This window comes from Bos mutus, chromosome 8 (genome assembly GCF_027580195.1).
Source record: "Bos mutus isolate GX-2022 chromosome 8, NWIPB_WYAK_1.1, whole genome shotgun sequence".
Lineage (NCBI taxonomy): Eukaryota > Metazoa > Chordata > Mammalia > Artiodactyla > Bovidae > Bos > Bos mutus.
Window position 1 is genome coordinate 38,432,867 of NC_091624.1, and position 19,361 is coordinate 38,452,227.

General features: G+C 47.9%; 1 protein-coding gene across 1 annotated transcript; it reads left to right on the plus strand.

The window, feature by feature from the left end:
* The first annotated feature begins 11,416 nt into the window (after positions 1-11,416).
* STMN4 (stathmin 4) lies at positions 11,417-19,103 on the plus strand. Its single transcript, XM_014480548.2, is given in 7 exon segments — positions 11,417-11,429; positions 12,781-12,846; positions 12,849-12,875; positions 13,556-13,636; positions 14,142-14,350; positions 15,268-15,459; positions 19,044-19,103. Coding segments are annotated over 7 exon segments (648 nt in total).
* The last annotated feature ends 258 nt before the right edge of the window (positions 19,104-19,361 follow it).

Sequence of the window (19,361 nt, forward strand, 5' to 3'; positions counted from 1 at the left end):
CAAGGATTCCATGAACCCCTCCTGGAAAAGAATTACTCCAGCATAGTCTAGATAATCAGAGTTTTATCACATTAAAGGACTCAAGTACAAAAAAGATGGGGTATTGATAATGACCACCAAGAAAGAAAACGCTAGAATTTAGAGTCATTGCCTAGTTATAATCAACATGCTCATAAAGGTGAATGCAAATGTTAAACATCTGGAGGCCAGGAATATATATATATATATATATATATATGTATATACATCATCGTATTTCTCCTTAGTACCTCGCCTTGTGCTTATAGTAAATATTTCTCCAAAAGTATTTGTTGAATGAATAATGTAAGAAAGAAATCAATAATGATACTCTAGAACTGAAAATCCAAGTCACTATGACGAAAGTCAGGTTTGTAGGGAAAGGAAGTAAAAGTGTGCTAAAGCTCTTATCTCCTAAAGAAAATCATTAGATACTATTCTATTCGTCTAATGAAATTACATGCATTCCTCATTTTATTGCGCTTCACAGATATTGCAGTTTTTACAGACTGAAGGTTTGTGGCGACCCTATGTTGTCAGATGATGGATAACCATCATTTTTTAACAATAAAGTATCTTTTAGACAAAATGCTACTGCACATTTAGTAGACTCTAGTATAGATAAACATACCTTTTATACCTACCAGGAAACCAAAAAATTCATCTGACTTGTTTTATTGCAACATTTGCTTTATTGTGGTGGTCTTCAGTTGATCCTGCTATGTCTCCAAGGTCTGCCTGTGGACATAAATGATTTTAACTTCAAGATAAAATCAAGATGTAAAACTTACAAAGCATCGGAGAAGAATGAAAGAACAGAGAAACAGGAGTAATATTGCAAAAGAGAAGAGTCTCCCTCTCATGTAGCTAGACGTGGGGCCAGAAACCAGGCTCTGCCCCTCCTACGTAGTCTTGGGAACAACACTGGACCTCTTGGGTCCTCTGTCTTCTTTTTGAACACAGATGTTAACCAGACACACTGTAAGATCTCCATGGCTCCTCCCATTTATGGGCACAGAACTTGACCCCTGGAAGTGTTCACAAATCTATTGCTTGTTCTCTGCTGACAGTGAAAATGATTTAATTGATTGACTTGGTAGGTCATGTGTGTTCATTTTAACAGGGACTTTCTGAAGCAATGCGTAACGCAAAAGAGGGCTCAGTGCTGAGACTAAGGTACTTGTGGTTGGGAGGGAGAGTTGGGACAGGCAAGCTTTTGTGTGCCCTTCAAACACATGCCCCAGGCAATCATTCATCTTCCTTATGTTAACACTTGGCCTCGAGTCTCAGGAAGTACCATGGAACTGTGATGTTGGGCTGACCAAAAGTTCATTCAGCACTATCCATAACATCTTATGGGAAAATCTGAATGAACCTTTTGGCCAACCCAATATAAGAAGACTTTGATAAATCCCATTTTTATGGGATCCCATAAATCCCATCTTTGTGATTTTCGACTTATATGACTTTAGGCAAATCAAGTCACCTTCCTGAATTGATCATCTGTAAAGTGGGTTTAATAGAATAGAATAGAATTTAATTCTCTCTAAATTCTATTGGATAGAATTCAGAGAGAATGAAAGGATAAAAGTGATGATAATGATGTAAAAATAATAGACATAAATAGAAAACTAGAAGGAAATACCAACAGCAAAGAGTAGCAAAATGCCAGAGATTTGTTTCCTTTTCTCTGTCACACAGATGATCTGAAATGTATTAATATGTTTGTAATTAAAACATTATCAGTAAAAGGAATATATATATATATATATACACATACACACACATATGAAAGTGCCTGGCAAGCTGTAGAACACTATGAAACATTCCTGTTGTGACTAGGAGTAAGATCACAGGGATTTGCTCTATGTGCTGATGCTTCCAAAGGCTTTGACCCCAGGATGTGACACAGAGCTGGGTCCCAGTTCCTTGTTCTCCATCCAGCAGCCCTTCACCGAAGCCCATGCCCCTGACTTGTGTGTGTGTGTGTTTCTAAGCTTAAAAAATTTTTTTTATTGGATTATAGTTGCTTTACAATGTTTTGTTAGTTTCTGCTGTATAGCAAACTGAGTCAGCTATACGTGTATACATATATCCCCTCTTTTTTGGATTTCCTTCCCATTCAGGTCACCATAGAACATTGGGTAGAGTTCCCTAAGTATACAGCAGGTTCTCATTAGTTATCTATTTTATACATAGTACCGTGAGTGTATATGTGTCAATTCCTCCATGTGCCTGATTCATACTTCTAGTATGTTGATTCTCCTGTATCTATTGAATGGAAAATAAAACTAGCCCCCAAAGCACCATCACAGTGGATTATTTGGGGCTGTCTGTTTTCCAGACTTCATTTTGCTCCTCTGGCTTGCCGACAACAAGGAGGGGCCCCTCAGCCTTAGGCCATCAGAGCTCTGCATTTGCCAGCAGGTGATGTCTCCTTGTTTCCTAGAAGCACTGTTTCTAGTAAATGAAGCTGCATTTCTCAGCCTGCTAGGGACAGTCTGGAGGTTATTCTTGGCCAGGGCTCCCACCATTTCTTCCCCTTGGAGCCTCAGAAGCAGACCCAAGCAGGTGCTGATCAGACACTCGTCAGTTCCCCAAATCACTTAAATCACAGGTTGCACATACACGGACAGGCAGGGCCCACTGAACCACACCAAGGACTTGAGCATCCAGGGATTTTGGTATCCACAGGTATCCTGGAACAGATTCCCCCATGGATCCGGAGGAATGACTATATTCTGCTTTGTCTAGTGTCTCTCTGCAAGTCTCAACCCACCATTCTTGGCCCATACCCTAATACCTATTCTTTCTTCCTTTATAACATGGTCCTTATTATTGCTAGAGATTTGCCCAAGGCTAGCAGAAACTTCTGAGACTCTAAATTCACACCCAGGGGACCCATTCATTTTTTTCCTTATTGAAAACCCTTGTGGTTATTTTGGGACCTGGCTGAGGGCTTGGCATGGAATTAAATATTCAACAAATATTGTGGAAAGAATGAAAACCACAATCATGAAAAAATAATTTATCTCTTCTTTTAAAGAAAACCCAGATGAGACACATGACTGCCAATCAGAGCCTTTGGATCAACATGAAATAACCAGGTTTACTGTACGGACATGATATGATTCCATGACATTTAGGCAGCTTGTGCAGTGTATTTCAGGTTAATGTTATAATTTCAACAGGACTTTAAAAAATACTGGTAATTGGCACAAATCAAAAGAGCCAGCTTCCTCTACTGCTTGTGGGTAAAGGAACTGGGTCAGAACTCAGAGCTTCTACAGCATGATTCTATGAGTTCTTTTACTGTCTCTGAACACTCTTTCCAGGGGCCACTCTATTCAAACCATTTGGATGCACATTAGCTTTTTTTCCTCTGGAAAATAGTCTACAGGGGATTTGACACATCCTGATGGCATTTTCTGGGCAGAGCTTGCAGTGACAAATAAAATGCTTGTTCACTCGGATCATATGGATGGTCAGAGATGCCTCCGGAGGTCAGGCATGCATCCAGTAAATGGCCATATGGCATCTGAGAGCTGGATGCTCTTCTGTATTGGCTCTTGGCTATTGATTGCTTTATAGAAAGCCTGAGGGCACGAGTCACAATTTCTGGTCTTGTAAAAAATGTCCTTCAGCATCCCTATCACCATCAGTGGCTCTGGTGGAACCCCCACGTCTCCCCCCCCACCCCGCCACCTTGTGGGATGTTCCTGTTGTGTGGGAGGAGAGAAGGAAAAGCACTGACTCTGGAATTCAGAGGTTTGGTTCCATCTCTGCCACCAACTCAGTGTGGCGTCTAGAAACCCAGTCCCCAGGGAGGAACACACTGGCGTTATGGAAGGGACAGTCGTTGGTTGTGTGGGATCGTTGTGTGCCATGAAGGACGTTTAGGCTACCTGGTACCACAGGGATGCCTGTAGCACCTCCAGTCAAACAGTCCTCCAAAAGTCATATGTATTTCCCAGGAGTGAGGTTGCCCCTAGTTGAGAATCCCTTAGTTAGTGATGGCCAGTTCTTCCTTCCCTGACATTTTCATGGTCTTGGGGGAACTGGAGGCTCTGATCTCTTCATTTTCATTTTTTCCTCCCACCAAGAGATCCCTCCTCTGTCAATAGCCTTGATTCTAGATCTTCATGGTCAGCTGCCCTACCCCCAACCAAGATTTCCTCCTTCTGTGTCTTCTAATGACCTAGACCTCAGCTCGGTGGGATTACCGCTAACTGATTAATTTTATCAATTGTGCTAATGGTTCAATCCATCAACAAAAATGTGTAAATGCTTGCTTTTCCATACACAGATTCTTAGATGCTGGAGCTGGACTAAGAGTAGGGAGCAGTTTGCAAAGGGGAAAACAGTGTCGCATGGGATGCAAACAGTCCAGGGTTTAGCTCATTTAGGCAGGCCCTCATCCCTTTGGGCCTCACCTCAGCTCCTAGTCTTCTTCTCCCAGCAGTATAATCTAAAGAGAGAGATGGGTTTTAGACTGAAAAGTCCAGCCTTGCCCCTTACTACCGGTAGGACTTAGTGTACTTAACCTGACTCTGTTGAGCTCCAATTTCCTCATTATAAAAGGACCTCAGAAAATAAAACTGAGATAATGCCTATGATTTTTCTGGTACCAAGGAGGTGCCCAAGAAGTGGTAGTTATTATTATTGCAATGATCCTCAGCATCACCATTTTTCCTCTTTTTTGTTTGTATTCAAAAGATGCCAGTGGCTTCCTACTGAATAGAAGATAAAGTACCTTTCCCTGGTCTGGAGGTCTGATCTTCCTATTCCTATTCTAGCAACTGGTCCCAATGCATCCTTCATGCAGCCCAGTGGGTCTTCTCTGTTTCACCGGTAAACCCAGTCCACACACCCAGCACACAGGCGAGTTCTAGAGCCACTGCAAGACTAGAAGCCGGCAGAAGCCACATTGCATCATAACCCCATCACCCTCTCACCTTTGCCACCTGAAGCATGAGTCCTCTCGCCACTGGCTGAGCTTGATTGTACCTGACAGCAGAGGGGTTGGGCTGCCCAGGGAGGCCCTGCCTCTCCAAAAACCAGTCTGCACCCATCAGAAATGTGTGGGAGTGAGCACCAGGGGATGGGACAGGGGAGGCAGGGGCGATTGGGAGGCTATGGTCCTGAACTCTGGCTCTGGTTCTGTGGTTATCGGCTGAGTGATTGAGACATGTTCCCATTCTGTTGCGGCGGGCCCCTTTGAGCTTCTATTGCTAGATATGGTCAGTTTCCTAGTCTTCCTTAGGGGTAACTAAGGAAGGTTAGGGGCAACCCAAGGCCTGGAATTGGCCTCTGCCTTAATAGAAAACATGCAAGGACACTCTGGGAGGGCCAGAGCTGTGCCTCAGCAAGGGTTTTTGCCAGATGATGTTCTGATATCTGGTGTCTTGGATAGAATCTCCCACTGATGGGCCTGACTTCTTAGCTTTACCCCCTACTCTGGCCTCTATGATCTTTTAAACTTCACCTGCCTCCCTAAATTCCTAGCATTCTGTCCTCCCTGACCTTGGCAATAACACCCCTTATTGCCCCTCTCTGGTAGTCCCTGGTTAGGCCTGGTGGCCCCACTCCATTGCAGGTATTCTGCTGTGACTTGACAACCCAACCCACACTGTCAAGCCATTTGACAGATTCCACAGCACTGAGACAAGCTTGCAGGGCCCAGGTCTCTAAACTAATGCTGGTCTGTGGGCCTTTGGGTTCATGGGATGCACCCAGGAGAACGGCCTGGGCTGTTGGTGTTCAAGATGGGAGAACAGAGGACTGAGAGCTGCTTTGAAGGGCCTGAAGGTCAGGGGTTAGCATAACTAGATCTTTCTAGCTGTGAGTGTCCAATCTGGGTGTCACCCACAAGAAACTTGGACTACTCAGGCAGCAAGGCTGAGTGCTGAGGAGGGTGGGACCGGCCCACCACCCACATTGATGCCACAGGTTAGTTAGGGATGCAGTCAGGCTCCCTGCTGTGGCCACCACTACCCAGGGACTCTGGACCACTTTGCATTGTTGGCCCTTGCAGAAGAATCTTCCCTCCCACCTCTCCCGCCTTCCGCCGCCACCCCCCACCCCGCCCCCGTTATATCCTTTCTTAGAACATTCTTTTGAGTCTTAAGTGCCATAGAAGTGACGTGACTATTGGCATGAAGATTTATAAGGGTACCATGTACCTCAGGTACACATACACAGGTCATCTTTTTTTTTTGGTGAGCTCCAGGACATTTGGGATCTTAGTTCCCCAAGCAGGGATCAAACCCATGATGCCTCCATTGGGAACCCAGAGTCTTAACCACTGGATCACCAGGGAAGTCCCAGAGATTATCCTGAGAACCAAATCAGACCATGTGAAAATACTGGTAGCTGAGATACAATGAACGAGTGAATCATGGATTTGAATGAATCCTGGCCCTGTTGCTTATCAAGTAGATTAGATTGCTTGGGCTACTGTAAGAAATGATCACAAACTTAGCGGCTGAACACAACAAAAATTCATCCTCGTGCCGTTCTGGCGTCCAGAAGTTCAGAAATGAAGATGTCAACAGGGTCTTACCCCGCCCAGAGACTTGGAGGAGGGTTCCCCCTGCCTCTTCCAGTTTCCAGTGCTCCAGGCCTTGCTTGGCTTGTGGCAGCATCACTCCAGCCTGTCTCCACCTTTCCAAGGTCTTCTCTCTGTGCATCTCTCCATGCATGTTTCTTATAAGGGCACTTGTACCACCTGGACAGACAGAATGATCTCATCTTGAGATCCAACTTACTTAAACGTGCAAAGAAGTCACATCCCCAAACTGCAAGGGTTAGGATGTGGACAGGTTTAGTTCGAGGACACCACTCAACGCACTACACTGAGTGACCTTGGTAATGCCATTTAGCCTCTCTGAGCTGCAATTCACACCTCTTTAAGACAGGGGTAGTAAGTCCTACATCACAAGGTTATGATGAAAATTAAAGTGAAAGCACTTGTCACATAGTAGATGCTCTATAAATACACATGGTTAATGATGCAGATTTCAACCCTGTGAAACTGAGAGCTCGCAACTGCAAGTCTCATGGGCATGAATACCTCTGCTCATCTTTTTAAAAAATTTCTTTTGTTTATTCACACTGCATGGCCTATGGGATCTTAGTTCCCCTACCAGGGATCGAATGAACCCTTGCCCCCTGCATTGAAAGCACAGAATCTTAACCACTAGACTACTGGGGAAGTTCCCTCTGCCCATCTCTAGGAGGTCTCCTCTTCCCTGCCCTGTCTTCTTTCTCTGCCTATCTGACCTGTACTTGATTCCTCCTGCAATTAAAACTCCTCACATAGTATCTTTCATTGATGTATACAGAGTGCCTAGTACGTAGTCTTCATTAAATCATATCCTGAGGTTAGACTGCCTTTCCCTGAGTCCCCAGGACCATGGAGGAAACAGTAGTTAGCATTCAGTCCTTCCACTGGCTATAAGACATGAGCTTTTTTTTTTTTTTCTTAATTTCTCTGCCACCCCCCCCCACCCCTAGCTGCCTGCCGCCGTGGGTTCCGGGGCAGCAAGAGGAATCACTTCCGCTGGGTCACCAAGAGATGAGCTTTTAAGTCAGAAGATTTGAACCAGCTCTACACCAACTAGCTGTGTATCCTTAGCTAAGAATCTTAACATCTCTGAGCCCCAAGTTCTTCACCTAAAAGCGAAGCTGACAATGCCTGTCTTATCAGCCCAGCCAGCCTCCTGCAAAGATCGACTGGGATAATGTAGGCAACCAGGACTGTAATTAGTCACATGCTCCATGAGTGTAGGGTCTTAATTATCATTTTCAGTTCAAGCCAAGGGACATAGTCCCTGACTCTAGGTAGCCACACTCACAAAAAAAGCCCAGCTTGGTATCCTTCCTCAGGGTGTTGTACTTACTCTGCCTCCTCTTTCCTATTTGGACCCCACTTTTAAAAACAAGTATCTATTTTTCTATTAAATTTTTTGTTTCGGCCTCACCCTGTGGCATGCAGGATCTTAACCAGAGATGGAACCTGCCTGCCCTGCCCCCTGCAGTGGAAGCTCAGAGTCTTAACCAGTGGACCGCTCTCACTTCTGATCCATTACCCAGGTTGAGGTCTGAGCCTGTGCCCTCTCCTGGAAAGGTCTCACTCCCTCTGCCAGTTGCCCCATCAAGCAGCCTGGTCATGAGTGGGAGATGGTGTGGAATGGAGCTCATGACCAGGGGGGTCGTTTCCGGGCACTCTGCCGGCATCTCTGCTCCGGGACTCACTGGTGCTGCCAGGATCAACTTGACTCCAAGGACAGAGGCCCATTGTGTTGTGTCGGGAGGGGCCCTGGCAGGGACCTCTGGCTCCAAAGCACAAGGAGAACACAGAGGCCCTGAGGGGAACAGAGCCCTTCAAGTCTGTTGACCTGGTTTCAAATCTCTGCACTTTTGCTTTCTAGCTGAGTGACCCTGAGCAAGTCACACAAACCCTCTGAGCCTCCATTTCCTCGTGTGCAGACGGGAATGACAGTCCTTACCTGTAGGTGTGTGATACCTGGTAGTGAGCTTGATGTAAAAGGCTGAGGAAAGGAAACTAATATTTATGAAATTCTCCCTTTTGCTGGATGCTTTTCTCATTTCATTTGGACAACTCTGTGCAGAATTAAGATGGGGAGAACAAGGTTAGATGTGTGACGTGACTAGTGATTGCTACAAGAGAGGTGAAGCCTGTGTCTGACCCCACACTGGTCCAGCCTTAAAGCCTTGGTGGAGCCTCTTGTTCCCATCCACTCCCCTGCCCATCTCCAGTCAGTACTGCTTCTGATCGCAGAAGGAAAACACCCCAGTAAGCAAGGAAAGGGGTTCTAAGTTGGTTCAGAGTCCCTTTCCTTCCTGGGGTGGCAGACAGTGAGCTCATGTCACCTTCTGCTGGCACAGTGACCACTGAGGATGACTGGGTTTGTCAGGGTTCTCCAGAGAGACAGACCAGTAGGCTACATATAGAAAGAGATGTATCATGAAGGACTGACTCATGCAGTTATGGAGGCTGAAAAGTCTCGCTATCAGCTGTCTGCAAGTTGGAGGCCTGGGAAGGCCAGTGGTATAATCCTGTGTGGGTGAGTGCTTAGTCGCCTCAGTCATTTCTGACTCTTTGTGACTCCACAGACTATAGCCCACCAGGCTACTCTGTCCATGAGATTCTTCAGGCAAGAATACTGGAGTGAACTGGTGTGCCCTCCTTCAGGGATCCCCAACCCAGGGATCAAACCCACATCTCTTATGTCTCCCGCATTGGCAAGTGGGTTCTTTACCACTAGTGCCATAGGGGAAACCCTGAGTAATCCTAGTCCAAGTCTAAAGGCCAAAGAACCAGGAGCTCCCATGCCTGAGGGCAGGAGAAGATGGATGTCCTAGCTCAAGCAAAGAAAATCCTCCCTTTCTCCACTGTTGTGTTCTACTCTGGCCCTCAACGAATTGGGTGACGCCCACTCAAACTGGGGACGGCCACCTTCTTTGCTCAGTCTCTCGACTCAAGCGCTCACCTCTTCCACAGACACCCTCACAGACACACCCAAGGATGTTGTTTACCAGCCATCTGGCCATCTCTCTTAGCCCAGTCAAGCTGACACAAGGATGAACCATCACAGCAACCAAGAATCGAGTGGTGCCCATGATGGTGGCTCACTGCTGGTTGTTCCTCACTCCATCAGATAGAAGGTTGCCTCCTATCTGTCCTCCAGACACGCTCCAGTCTGTTTCCTTCCTGCCTCTCGTTTCACCTCCTTCTTCACACTTTCTGGTCCAGCATCAATCAGCTTGGGACCCTCATAGCTTTCTCACCCTGACTCTCTCTTTTACTAAAAAAAATATGTATTCATTTGTTTGGCTATGCTGGATACCAGCTGCGGCATGCAGGATCTTCATGTGGGATCTAATTCCCTAACCAGAGATAGAACCCAGGCCCTCTGCACTGGGATTGCAGAAGTCTTAACCACTGGGCCACCAGGAAGTCTCCCTCACCCTGACTCTGGCATGTGCTGTTCCCCCAGAAGAACATCCTGCTTAATTTTGACTCATCATTTAAGACTCAGTACTGGTACTGCTAACACCAGGGGTCCTTTCTGGCTCACAGACCTCATGCAGAGTCTAAAGCCCCATCTCTGTAGTCCTGCAGTAATCCCCAATGCTGATTTCCATCTGTGCATGAATCACATGATGATCACATTAATATTCAATATTTGTCTCTTTTCATAGTCTAGGATTGACTTAAAGGGGGTCAAGCAGTGTTTAGGACAGTGGTTCTGGAGATGAGCAAAAGAGAGAGGGCAACTGAAGAGGTATTTTGTTGGATTTTTCTTTACATTTTCTAAAAGAAATTTATTTCATTTTATTATGACATTGTAGAATAACTATACTCTAACTATTCTTTTTTAAAAACTGGAGTATATTTGCTTTACAATGTTGTGTTGATTTCTGCTGTGCAACAAAGTGGATCAACTATATGTATACGTATATCCCCTACCTCTTGGACCTCCCCACCATGCCCACCCCCATCCCACCCCTCTAAGTCATCACAGAGCACCAGGCTGAGCTCCCTGCATTATACAGTAGGTTCCCACTATCTATCTGTTTTACACGTGGTTAGTGTATATATGTCAATTCTAATCTCCCAGTTCATCCCACCCTACCTCTCCCCACCTGTGTCCAAATGTCCATTCCCTACATACATGTCCATTCCCCCCATCTGCATCTCTATTTCTGCCCTTCATTAGATTCATCTGTACCAGATGAATCTTTCTGACTTACTTCACTCTGTATGACCAGCTCTAGGCCCATCAGTGTCTTTACAAATGACCCAGTTTCATTCCTTTTTACAGTTGATATTCCATTGTACACACGTACCACACTGAAGAGGTATTTGACATCCTCTGTCCACTGTCATATGGTCTGGACAGGAAGGTCCAGGGTGAGTGGACCTTCACAGAGTTATTTTGTGAATATGTCCCAGGTGATTCTGACTTAGGGTTGGTCTCTCACCTCAACCTTTGCCTTGGACCAGGTGACTGAGCCGCACAAGGAAACAGATGAACATCTACTGATACATTCAGTTTGGGGAAACCCGTGTTTGAGGCTTGAGGGGTCTTGAGATTGGGAAGTCAATGATGAAACTCTTATTGTGCTTGGAAACTGAACTTGACTTGGGTGATGTGGAAGAGGTGGCTTGGTGTTTGGGGAAGGGAAATTCAGCCTGGAGGTGGGGGACAGATGATCCTGAAATTTCCTCCCTGGTTGTATAAAGACCTTCCTCATGCGAATAACCTGTCAACTAAAATGCTCTTAATTTTTGGATTTGTGACAGTGTCCTGAGCTGACATCAGACTTACCTTGACTTTCACTAGGACTCAGCTCTCATATTCCAGAAAACATGACCCTTGCTGGTAAGTACAAAAACCCATTTATGTTATGGGCGCCACAACACAGGGTATTTCTGTACACATGTGTTTGTACTTACATGTGCACAGAGAAGATAAAAGGTTGACAGGAAATGCACCTAAGGGTTAAAGAGATTATCTCTAGGTGGGAGGTGGGATCATAGCTGAGCTTTTCTTCCTTGTACTCATCTGAGTGTGTTTTTTGTTTTCTACAATGGCTATGTAATATTTTTGCAATTAATCCTGCTTTCAATTTGTAAGAGGAAATGAGGGGTGAGTTGCAGCAGTGGGGGTGGGGAAGGGACTGACAGGAGCACACACCAGGGCCTGGAGGAGTTGGGTTGGACTGGACTCAACATATCAGCTCCATGGACTTCCCTGGTGGTCCAGTGGTTAGGACTCCATGCTTCCACTTCTGAGGGCCCGGGTTTGAGCCCTTGTTGGGGAACTAAGATCCTCTAAGCCGAGTGGTGTGGGGAAAAAAAAAATCAGCTCTAAACGTGACATCCTGGTTTCCAAACCCTCTCCAGACACAGAGTGACCAGATAGGGGTGGGGGTATGTGTCCAGTCTTCACGGAGGGACACCAGCCCTTTTGGCTTTGACCACTGCATTGGGATGATCAGGGAAGGCTCACAGCCTAACCTTGTCACCCAGGGAAGGACACGATCACAGGAATGGTGGCGGCCTTCTTTGCCCTCACAGAAGTACTGCCAAGTACCTTGAGAATGGAGTGTGTGTTGCCTCTATCCTAGAGTGAAAGGAATGGAATATCCTGGGCACGTGGGGGGAAATAGAGAGAGGTCCAGGGTGCATGCTGGGGTGAGGGCACTGGTGCTTGGGGTCCATGTTGTTGCTGTTTAGTCGCTCAGTCGTGTCTGACTCTTTACGACCCCCAGGGACTGTAGCCCACCAGGCTCCTCTGTCCGTGGGATTTCCCAGGCAAGAATACTGAAGCAGGTTGCCATTTTCTTCTCCAGGGGATTTTCCCTGACCCAGGGGTCAAACCTGCATCTCCTGCAAGTCTCCTGCATTCTTTATCACTGAGACCTGGGAAGCCATTGGGGTCCATACCTGAGGGCATTTTTTGCGTTCAGTATCACAAAGGGAGATGATGCACTGGAGAGAGGATAGGGTCCTCTGGGAGCTCTGGCAGGCTCAGGTTCTCATAGGTGGGCAGAAGTGGGTCCAAATCATACATAGGGGTTCTAAAGAGAGCTGCTCAGGGCAGAAAGGGCTGTGTCACCGTGCAAGGGTCTGGGTGGTTTGGGTGCCTCTGTGGAGCCTGGTGACCCCCGGGGTCTGGTTTCTGAGTCTAGGAAGGGGGTCGCCCTCTTCACCTGTCCGTGTTTCCACAGCCTACAAGGAGAAGATGAAGGAGCTCCCGCTGGTGTCCTTGTTCTGCTCCTGCTTCCTGGCCGACCCCTGAATAAGTCATCCTATAAATATGAAGGTACATGAGGGCCACCGCTGGGGGACTAAGGACCGAGGCTTCCTGTAGCTTGTCTCCAGGAGCCCAGTATACCCACCCTTGTTTCCCGAGATTCTGCCCTACGTCACATTTTATTTCACAGAGCCAGTAAAGTCACTGCAGCTGATTCTGGGGGGTCTACATGCAACACGATGGTGGGAGTGGGGCTGCAACCCGGGGACCAGACACCAGCTGAGGGTCTGAGTCAGACCCTCTCAGAGTGCCCTTGATCTCGGCTTTTGTTCACTTGTGTGACAAACAAATGTGGTGGAAGATGCAGAGGCCAAGTAGACAGAGAGTCTGCCCTCAGGGACACCTAGCCTAGAAGAGGGACAGTCATGTGTCAATCACCAGACACCCTGGCCCATTGTCTCTTTAGTGAAGGGTCAAGAATGCTCTGAGCGAGTCCAGAGGTGGGAAGGGACTTCTGTGCTTTGGCCACCAAAGGAGTTTCTGGGATGGCCGTGTTGCCCGAGCCCTGTGACAGGTCCCAGGATACAGACAAGGAACATTGATTGGCCATGTCCTGATTGAGGGGGGTTGGTGGCTGGGGAAGCCAGGTCACCTCTTAATTTCCTGGGGCTTAAAAGGACGGTATGGGTTTGGTCTGGAAATGAGAGATGGGAATGCTCGGGTCACCTGAGATTGTTTTTTCTGTTTAGGCTGGTGTGGGAGACAGTGTAGGAGAAAAGATGAGAGCCAGCGGAGAGACAGTGCTGACTGGAGAGAAAGAAGAGAGCAGGGTAGGAGGGGGCGGGGGGAGAGGTCTGCAGGCCGAGCGTCAGATCTGTAGTGGAGTGAGGAGTGGACGGGCGGTGGGTGGTGATGTCTCCGTGTGTACCAATTTGAAAGTGAAAGTGTTAGTTGTGTTCAACTCTTTGAGACCCCACAGCTGTAGTCCATCAGGCTCCTCTGTCCACGGAATTTCCCAGGCAAGCCAGTTTGAGCAAGAGCCCAGCTAAAGGGGGACCCTTGTGGCAGAAGCAAAACAAAGGCAGTTGCTACAGCCATGATTAGAAATCCCCTGTCCTGGGGCTCCTGCTCTTAGAGCCAGAGACTCTCCAGTGGCTGCCCACTCCAGCTGCATCAGAACCCAGCAAGCTTGGGTGCTATGTTCAGGACAGACCCAGAACCCTGGCCTTTGGTCAGCCTTGGGGACCCTGGCCCTCCCTCATATGTGTGCATGCTATAGGGGGGCCCGTATGGTCTTCAAGGAGGGGTGAGCAGCCCCTTTTCTGTTCTCTGCAGCAGACACAGTGGACCTGAACTGGTGTGTCATTTCCGACATGGAAGTCATTGAGCTGAATAAATGCACTTCTGGTCAGTCCTTTGAAGTCATCCTGAAGCCACCCTCCTTTGATGGGGTGCCTGAGTTCAATGCCTCCCTCCCCAGACGGCGAGACCCATCACTGGAAGAAATCCAGAAGAAACTGGAAGCAGCTGAGGAGCGGAGGAAGGTAAGTGGCTCTCCTTTTCTTCCCCGGCAGGGCGTGATGGGGAGGAAGTTGAAGAAGACAGGTTCTGAGCTGAAGTCGGGTCACCACCAACCTGTAGATATGAAGGCAGCACCTCCAGATACCAGGAAGGGAATGAGACACTATGGAGAGAAACAAAGATATAAAAACCCCAGGTGTTTAGGAGCTTGCTTAGGGGAAGAAGATGCTATATTACATGCCTCCAAGGGGTGACCTTATAGTGACCTGGGCCAACACTAAGGATTTAAGGAAAGGCTGGACAATTAAGGAAAGGGGTCCTTAACTGGGAGAGGGGGAAGAAGGCCATGGCATGGTATATTGGGTTGGTCAAAAAGCTTGTTTGGGTTTTTGGTTAGTGCTTACGACAAGCCCAAAAGAATTTTTTGGCCAACCTGATACTTTCACCCCTTGGTGTGCCTTCCTTACTTTCTATGGATTCTTATGGTTCAACTCCGATGCTGTTTCTGTGTAAGCTTTCCTTCATCTTTGAAGCTGAAAATGATGATCACCCTTGAATTCCTATAGCACTTCATTTCTGCCTCTCAAGGCATACGTCACATGCTAGCCTGGGTTAGAGTTATTTATATATGATTTGTCTCTACTAGACTTTTTTTTTTCTTTCCCAAGCTGCTAGAATAGTGTCTGCTACACTGTATCTGATCACTTTTTTGTGAATGAACGAATGGATGGATAGATGGATGAATGATGGCAATGAGAAAAAGAGGACTGAGAGCCCAGTGGGAGAACCCAAGAAGCATCCTTGCTTCCTGCCAACAGGCCAGGGGCCCAGGCTCAGGGAGGTGTGCGCTCTGGGTGTGGAGCTCTTAAGTTATGATGGTAAAATCACACCCTGGCTTGCTCACCTGCAAGGGCCTCCTTTTCACTTCATGCTCCCATAGTACCAGGAAGCAGAGCTCCTGAAGCACCTGGCAGAGAAGCGAGAACATGAGCGGGAGGTGATCCAAAAAGCCATCGAGGAAAACAACAACTTCATCAAGATGGCAAAGGAAAAACTGGCCCAGAAGATGGAATCCAATAAGGAGAACCGGGAGGCCCACCTTGCTGCCATGTTGGAACGGCTGCAAGAGAAGGTAAGGGGTCTCGGATTGGAGAGGAGACTCCTAGGACTTGCTCTTCCTTCCACGGCAAGTACGATGGACATGCCTATCATTTCAGGGAGCAAGTAGCAAGGCAGGAGTGGCCACATTTCTCTTAGGTTAGATCCTTAGAGAGTTCCAAGGGATTACTTGGGAGGTGGCAGGCAAGAACTATAAACTGAGCCAAGAACCATGAACCAATGAACCAAAAACCATGAACTCCTTGGGGGGATGAATTGCCCAGCTACACAATTGAAATTTCTCATTGTCTGAGGGAGATTAGACCGCTTATCTTCCAGAGAAGCCTGCTGAATGCTTTTGTACATTCCTGGCTTCATCCTTAAATGCCCTGATTTGATTCAATGAAAGATGCTGACTTGAGCTCTTGGCTTGAGGCCAAGGGCATGACCAGCTGAGCTGCCCACTGAGCAGGAAACATGATCCTCTCCAAACCTCTTGATGTGGGCTGAGTGGGTCACCGGTGTCTCCAATATTCTGCCTTTTGTCAATAAACCTAACGATGTCACCCGAATATGAGAAACGTGAGAGACTGGGGTTGGTCCCGCGTGTCAGCAGAAGCACAGCCCATTCTGCTGAGAACACGCTGGCCTCGTTTCCTGAGTCCCAAGGCTGCCCCAGTTTCTCCTGCGGCTCCTGGGAGAGCTCCAGCTCTGTGTTTTATTTCCAGGCGCCGCCTGCCGCGCGGTGACTCCCGGGACCCGATCGGTGGCCTCATCCCATGGTGAGCAGCGTGGTCTCCGCTCCTTCCTGCCCATCCACCTAGACTCTCAGGCCCTTGGCACAACTACTAGAAAGATCTGGTTTCTTCACAGGGGATCTGGATGTTGTGTAGGCCCTGCAGCTGGCCAGCATGTGGCAACCCCCATCCACTCTCTTTCTCCATCCTTCGGGGGGCAACGAGCCCTCCATAAGTATCAGATGGGAGGGAAGTGTTCTGGGTCTGATTTCAGGCTTCCTCAGTTATTGAGAGATGGGTAGGAACAAACTCTTGCAGGAAAAAGAAATCAGAGACTGGGACAGGATGTGGCCTGGGCACTCAGGCTAAACCTGAGACAAATACTGAGGATAAAGCCATGATATGCGATTTGAAAGACTGCAAAACACTTTTATTTCATCATACCCCTATCCTCACAATGCGATGAGTAGGACGGGCATTATCCTTATTTTACCAGTAAGAATCCATGTCAGAGGAAGGTCCAGTGACTTGCCCAGCGTCACATAGCCACTAAGCAATGGAGCTGGGAACAGAACTGAGTTCTTTGACTATGAGTCTAGGTGGCTCTTTCTATGCTTGTTTCAGGAAGACCAGACCACAAGCATCCTGCCAGCTTTTTGTCAGACAGGGAGCCACTTGGAGGCCAAGGAAAGGGAGTCCAGAAACTAGGGATCCATCCAGTAAGCAGATATAGGGAATAGAGAGAGGTTCTGAGCTAGAGAGGCTGGGAAAGTCCAAGGTCTGGAGGAAGAGCTATGGGGGTGAGATAAGCCTCAAATGAGCACGATGTTAGAGCAGACGTGTGGGTGGGCCTCACTCCTCTGGGTTCCTGACCCCTCTTCACCTTTGCCCCTCGATGAAGACAGGAGGTAGGATGAGATAGGTGTGTGGTGTCTGCTCTGCTAGGCACCTATAACAATGCCTCTGCATCAGTACTTGCGTGAGTCACCAAGCGTCAGCACCAGACTTACCTGGTGTAAAGTTGAAAACTATAGGTACTTGGACCCTAACCCCAGACCCACCAATCCTGGCTCTCTAGGGATGGTGCCTGAGGACCTCAGTGATTTTTTTTCATATTAAATTTTTTTTATTAGAATATAATTGCTTTACAATGTTGTATTAATTTCTGCTGTATAGCAAAATGAGTCAGCTATACGAACACATACAACCTGTCCCTCTTGAGTCTTCCTCCCACCGCCCCCCCATCTCACTCCTCTGGGTCATCACAGGGCACTGAGCTGAGCTCCCTGTGTCATACAGCAGCTTCTCACTAGCTATTTTACACATGGTGGTGCACATATGTCAGTGCTACTCTCCCAGTTCATCCCGCCCTCCACTCCACCCTCCCCTGTGTCCATGTAGGGCCTCAGTTTAATAAGCTTCTAAGATCATGCTGACATGTGGCAAGGTTGAGAACCACTGCCCTAGATGTACCATTCCCCATGCTTTCTTCAGGGCCATGGAAAGTTTTAGAGTCTCTCCAGGGACAGATCTGTAGTCTAAGGTACCTCCTGGGACCTTGGGCTGCCTCAGTGGGTCTTCCCCAGGCTGATTCATACCTGGATGTGAATGGATAGAAGGCTCTGGCAGAGACCCACTTTACTGAGCATCTATTATGTGCATGGTGCTAGATGAGGAACTGGAGATACTAATACAAAGAGGAAAAGGCATGCTCCCTGCCCACAAGGAGGACCCAGATGTCTTCATCATGATCAGGGATGGAAAGTAGACCATGAAAAGCCCTAGAGGTGAACCCCAAAATTACAGAATTCTAGAGGTAAAAGAGCCTCCTTTCCATTTGTTGTTTAGTGGCTAAGTCACATCTGATTCTTTGTGACCCCACAGACAGTAGCCTGCCAGGCTCCTCTGTCCGTAGAATTTTCCAGGCAAGAATACTGGTAGCCATTTCTTCCTCCAGGGGATCTTCCCAACCCAGGGATTGAAACCAGGTCTCCTGTATTGCAGGTGGATTCTTTACCACTGAGCCACAGTGATGTCTGTGGCCCTCCCTGAGCCTGATCAGTGAAGTGAGTTGGTCAAGGTCACACAGCTGATGGGCATTTGAAGTCAGAGCCCATTGTTTGGTTTGATGATGCTCAGAAACAAAGGGAGCTTCCCTGGTGGTTCAGACAGTAAAGAATCTGCCTGCAATGCAGGAGACCAGGGTTCAGTCCCTGGGTTGGGAAGGTCCCCTGGAGAAGAGAATGGCAACCTACTCCAGTATTCCTGCCTGAGAATTCATGGACAGAGGAGCCTGGCAGGGAAACAAAGAGTTGGACACCACTGAGTGACCAACAGTCACTTTCAAGAAACAAAAGAAGATTCTCTATCACACTTTGTGGAACTGGACATTTTCCAAAATCCTTTATTTGATTTATGCTTTACAAGCCCTTGTCTTTCATCCAGGGGCTTAAAACAACCTTCACTAAAGAGGTGGACCAGAAACACAAGGGCAGTCCAGTTGCCTGTGTGTAGGGGCCACCTGCGGTGAGTTCTCCTGAGCTACTCCTGGCATCAGGTCAAGCAGTGTAATCAGCCCCAAGATGGCCAGGTGAGGGTGGCAGAGGCTGATGGTCCCTGCCAGGTGGGTCCCCCAGGGAAGTTGTTCCCAGGTAACAAGCATCCTGGGGCCAGAGGCACCAGCAAGCTCCCTCACCTGTCTCCTGCCAGGCTCACCTGCCTCCTCTGGTCCCTTCTCAAGATGCCTTTGCAGACCCTGCGAGTCTCTTCCTGTGGTGGCCAGTGGTGACCACACTGTTTGCTTCGGCCCTCCAGCCCCTCGGTCTCCCTTTATCCCGGGGTAGTCGGTGTGACCCGATCTTTTCTCTCCCTTCCCTCCCAGGACAAGCACGCGGAGGAGGTGCGGAAAAACAAGGAGCTGAAGGAAGAGGCCTCGAGGTAAAGCCCAGAGGCAAAGAAGTTTCCAGAACGGCCAGACAGCTCCAGCAGCTCCGCAGTTCCGGAGGCAGCCTGGCCCATCGCTGGCTGCTCTCCCAGCACTGGGGTTTGGGGGGAGGGGGGTGGCCAGGGGCGTTTCCTCTGCTTTTGGTGTTTGTACATGTAAAGAATTGACCAGTGAAGCCATCCTATTTGTTTCAGGGGAACAATGATGGGGTGGGAGAGGGGAGTGAAGGAGAGAGGTGGGGAAAGAGAGATGGAG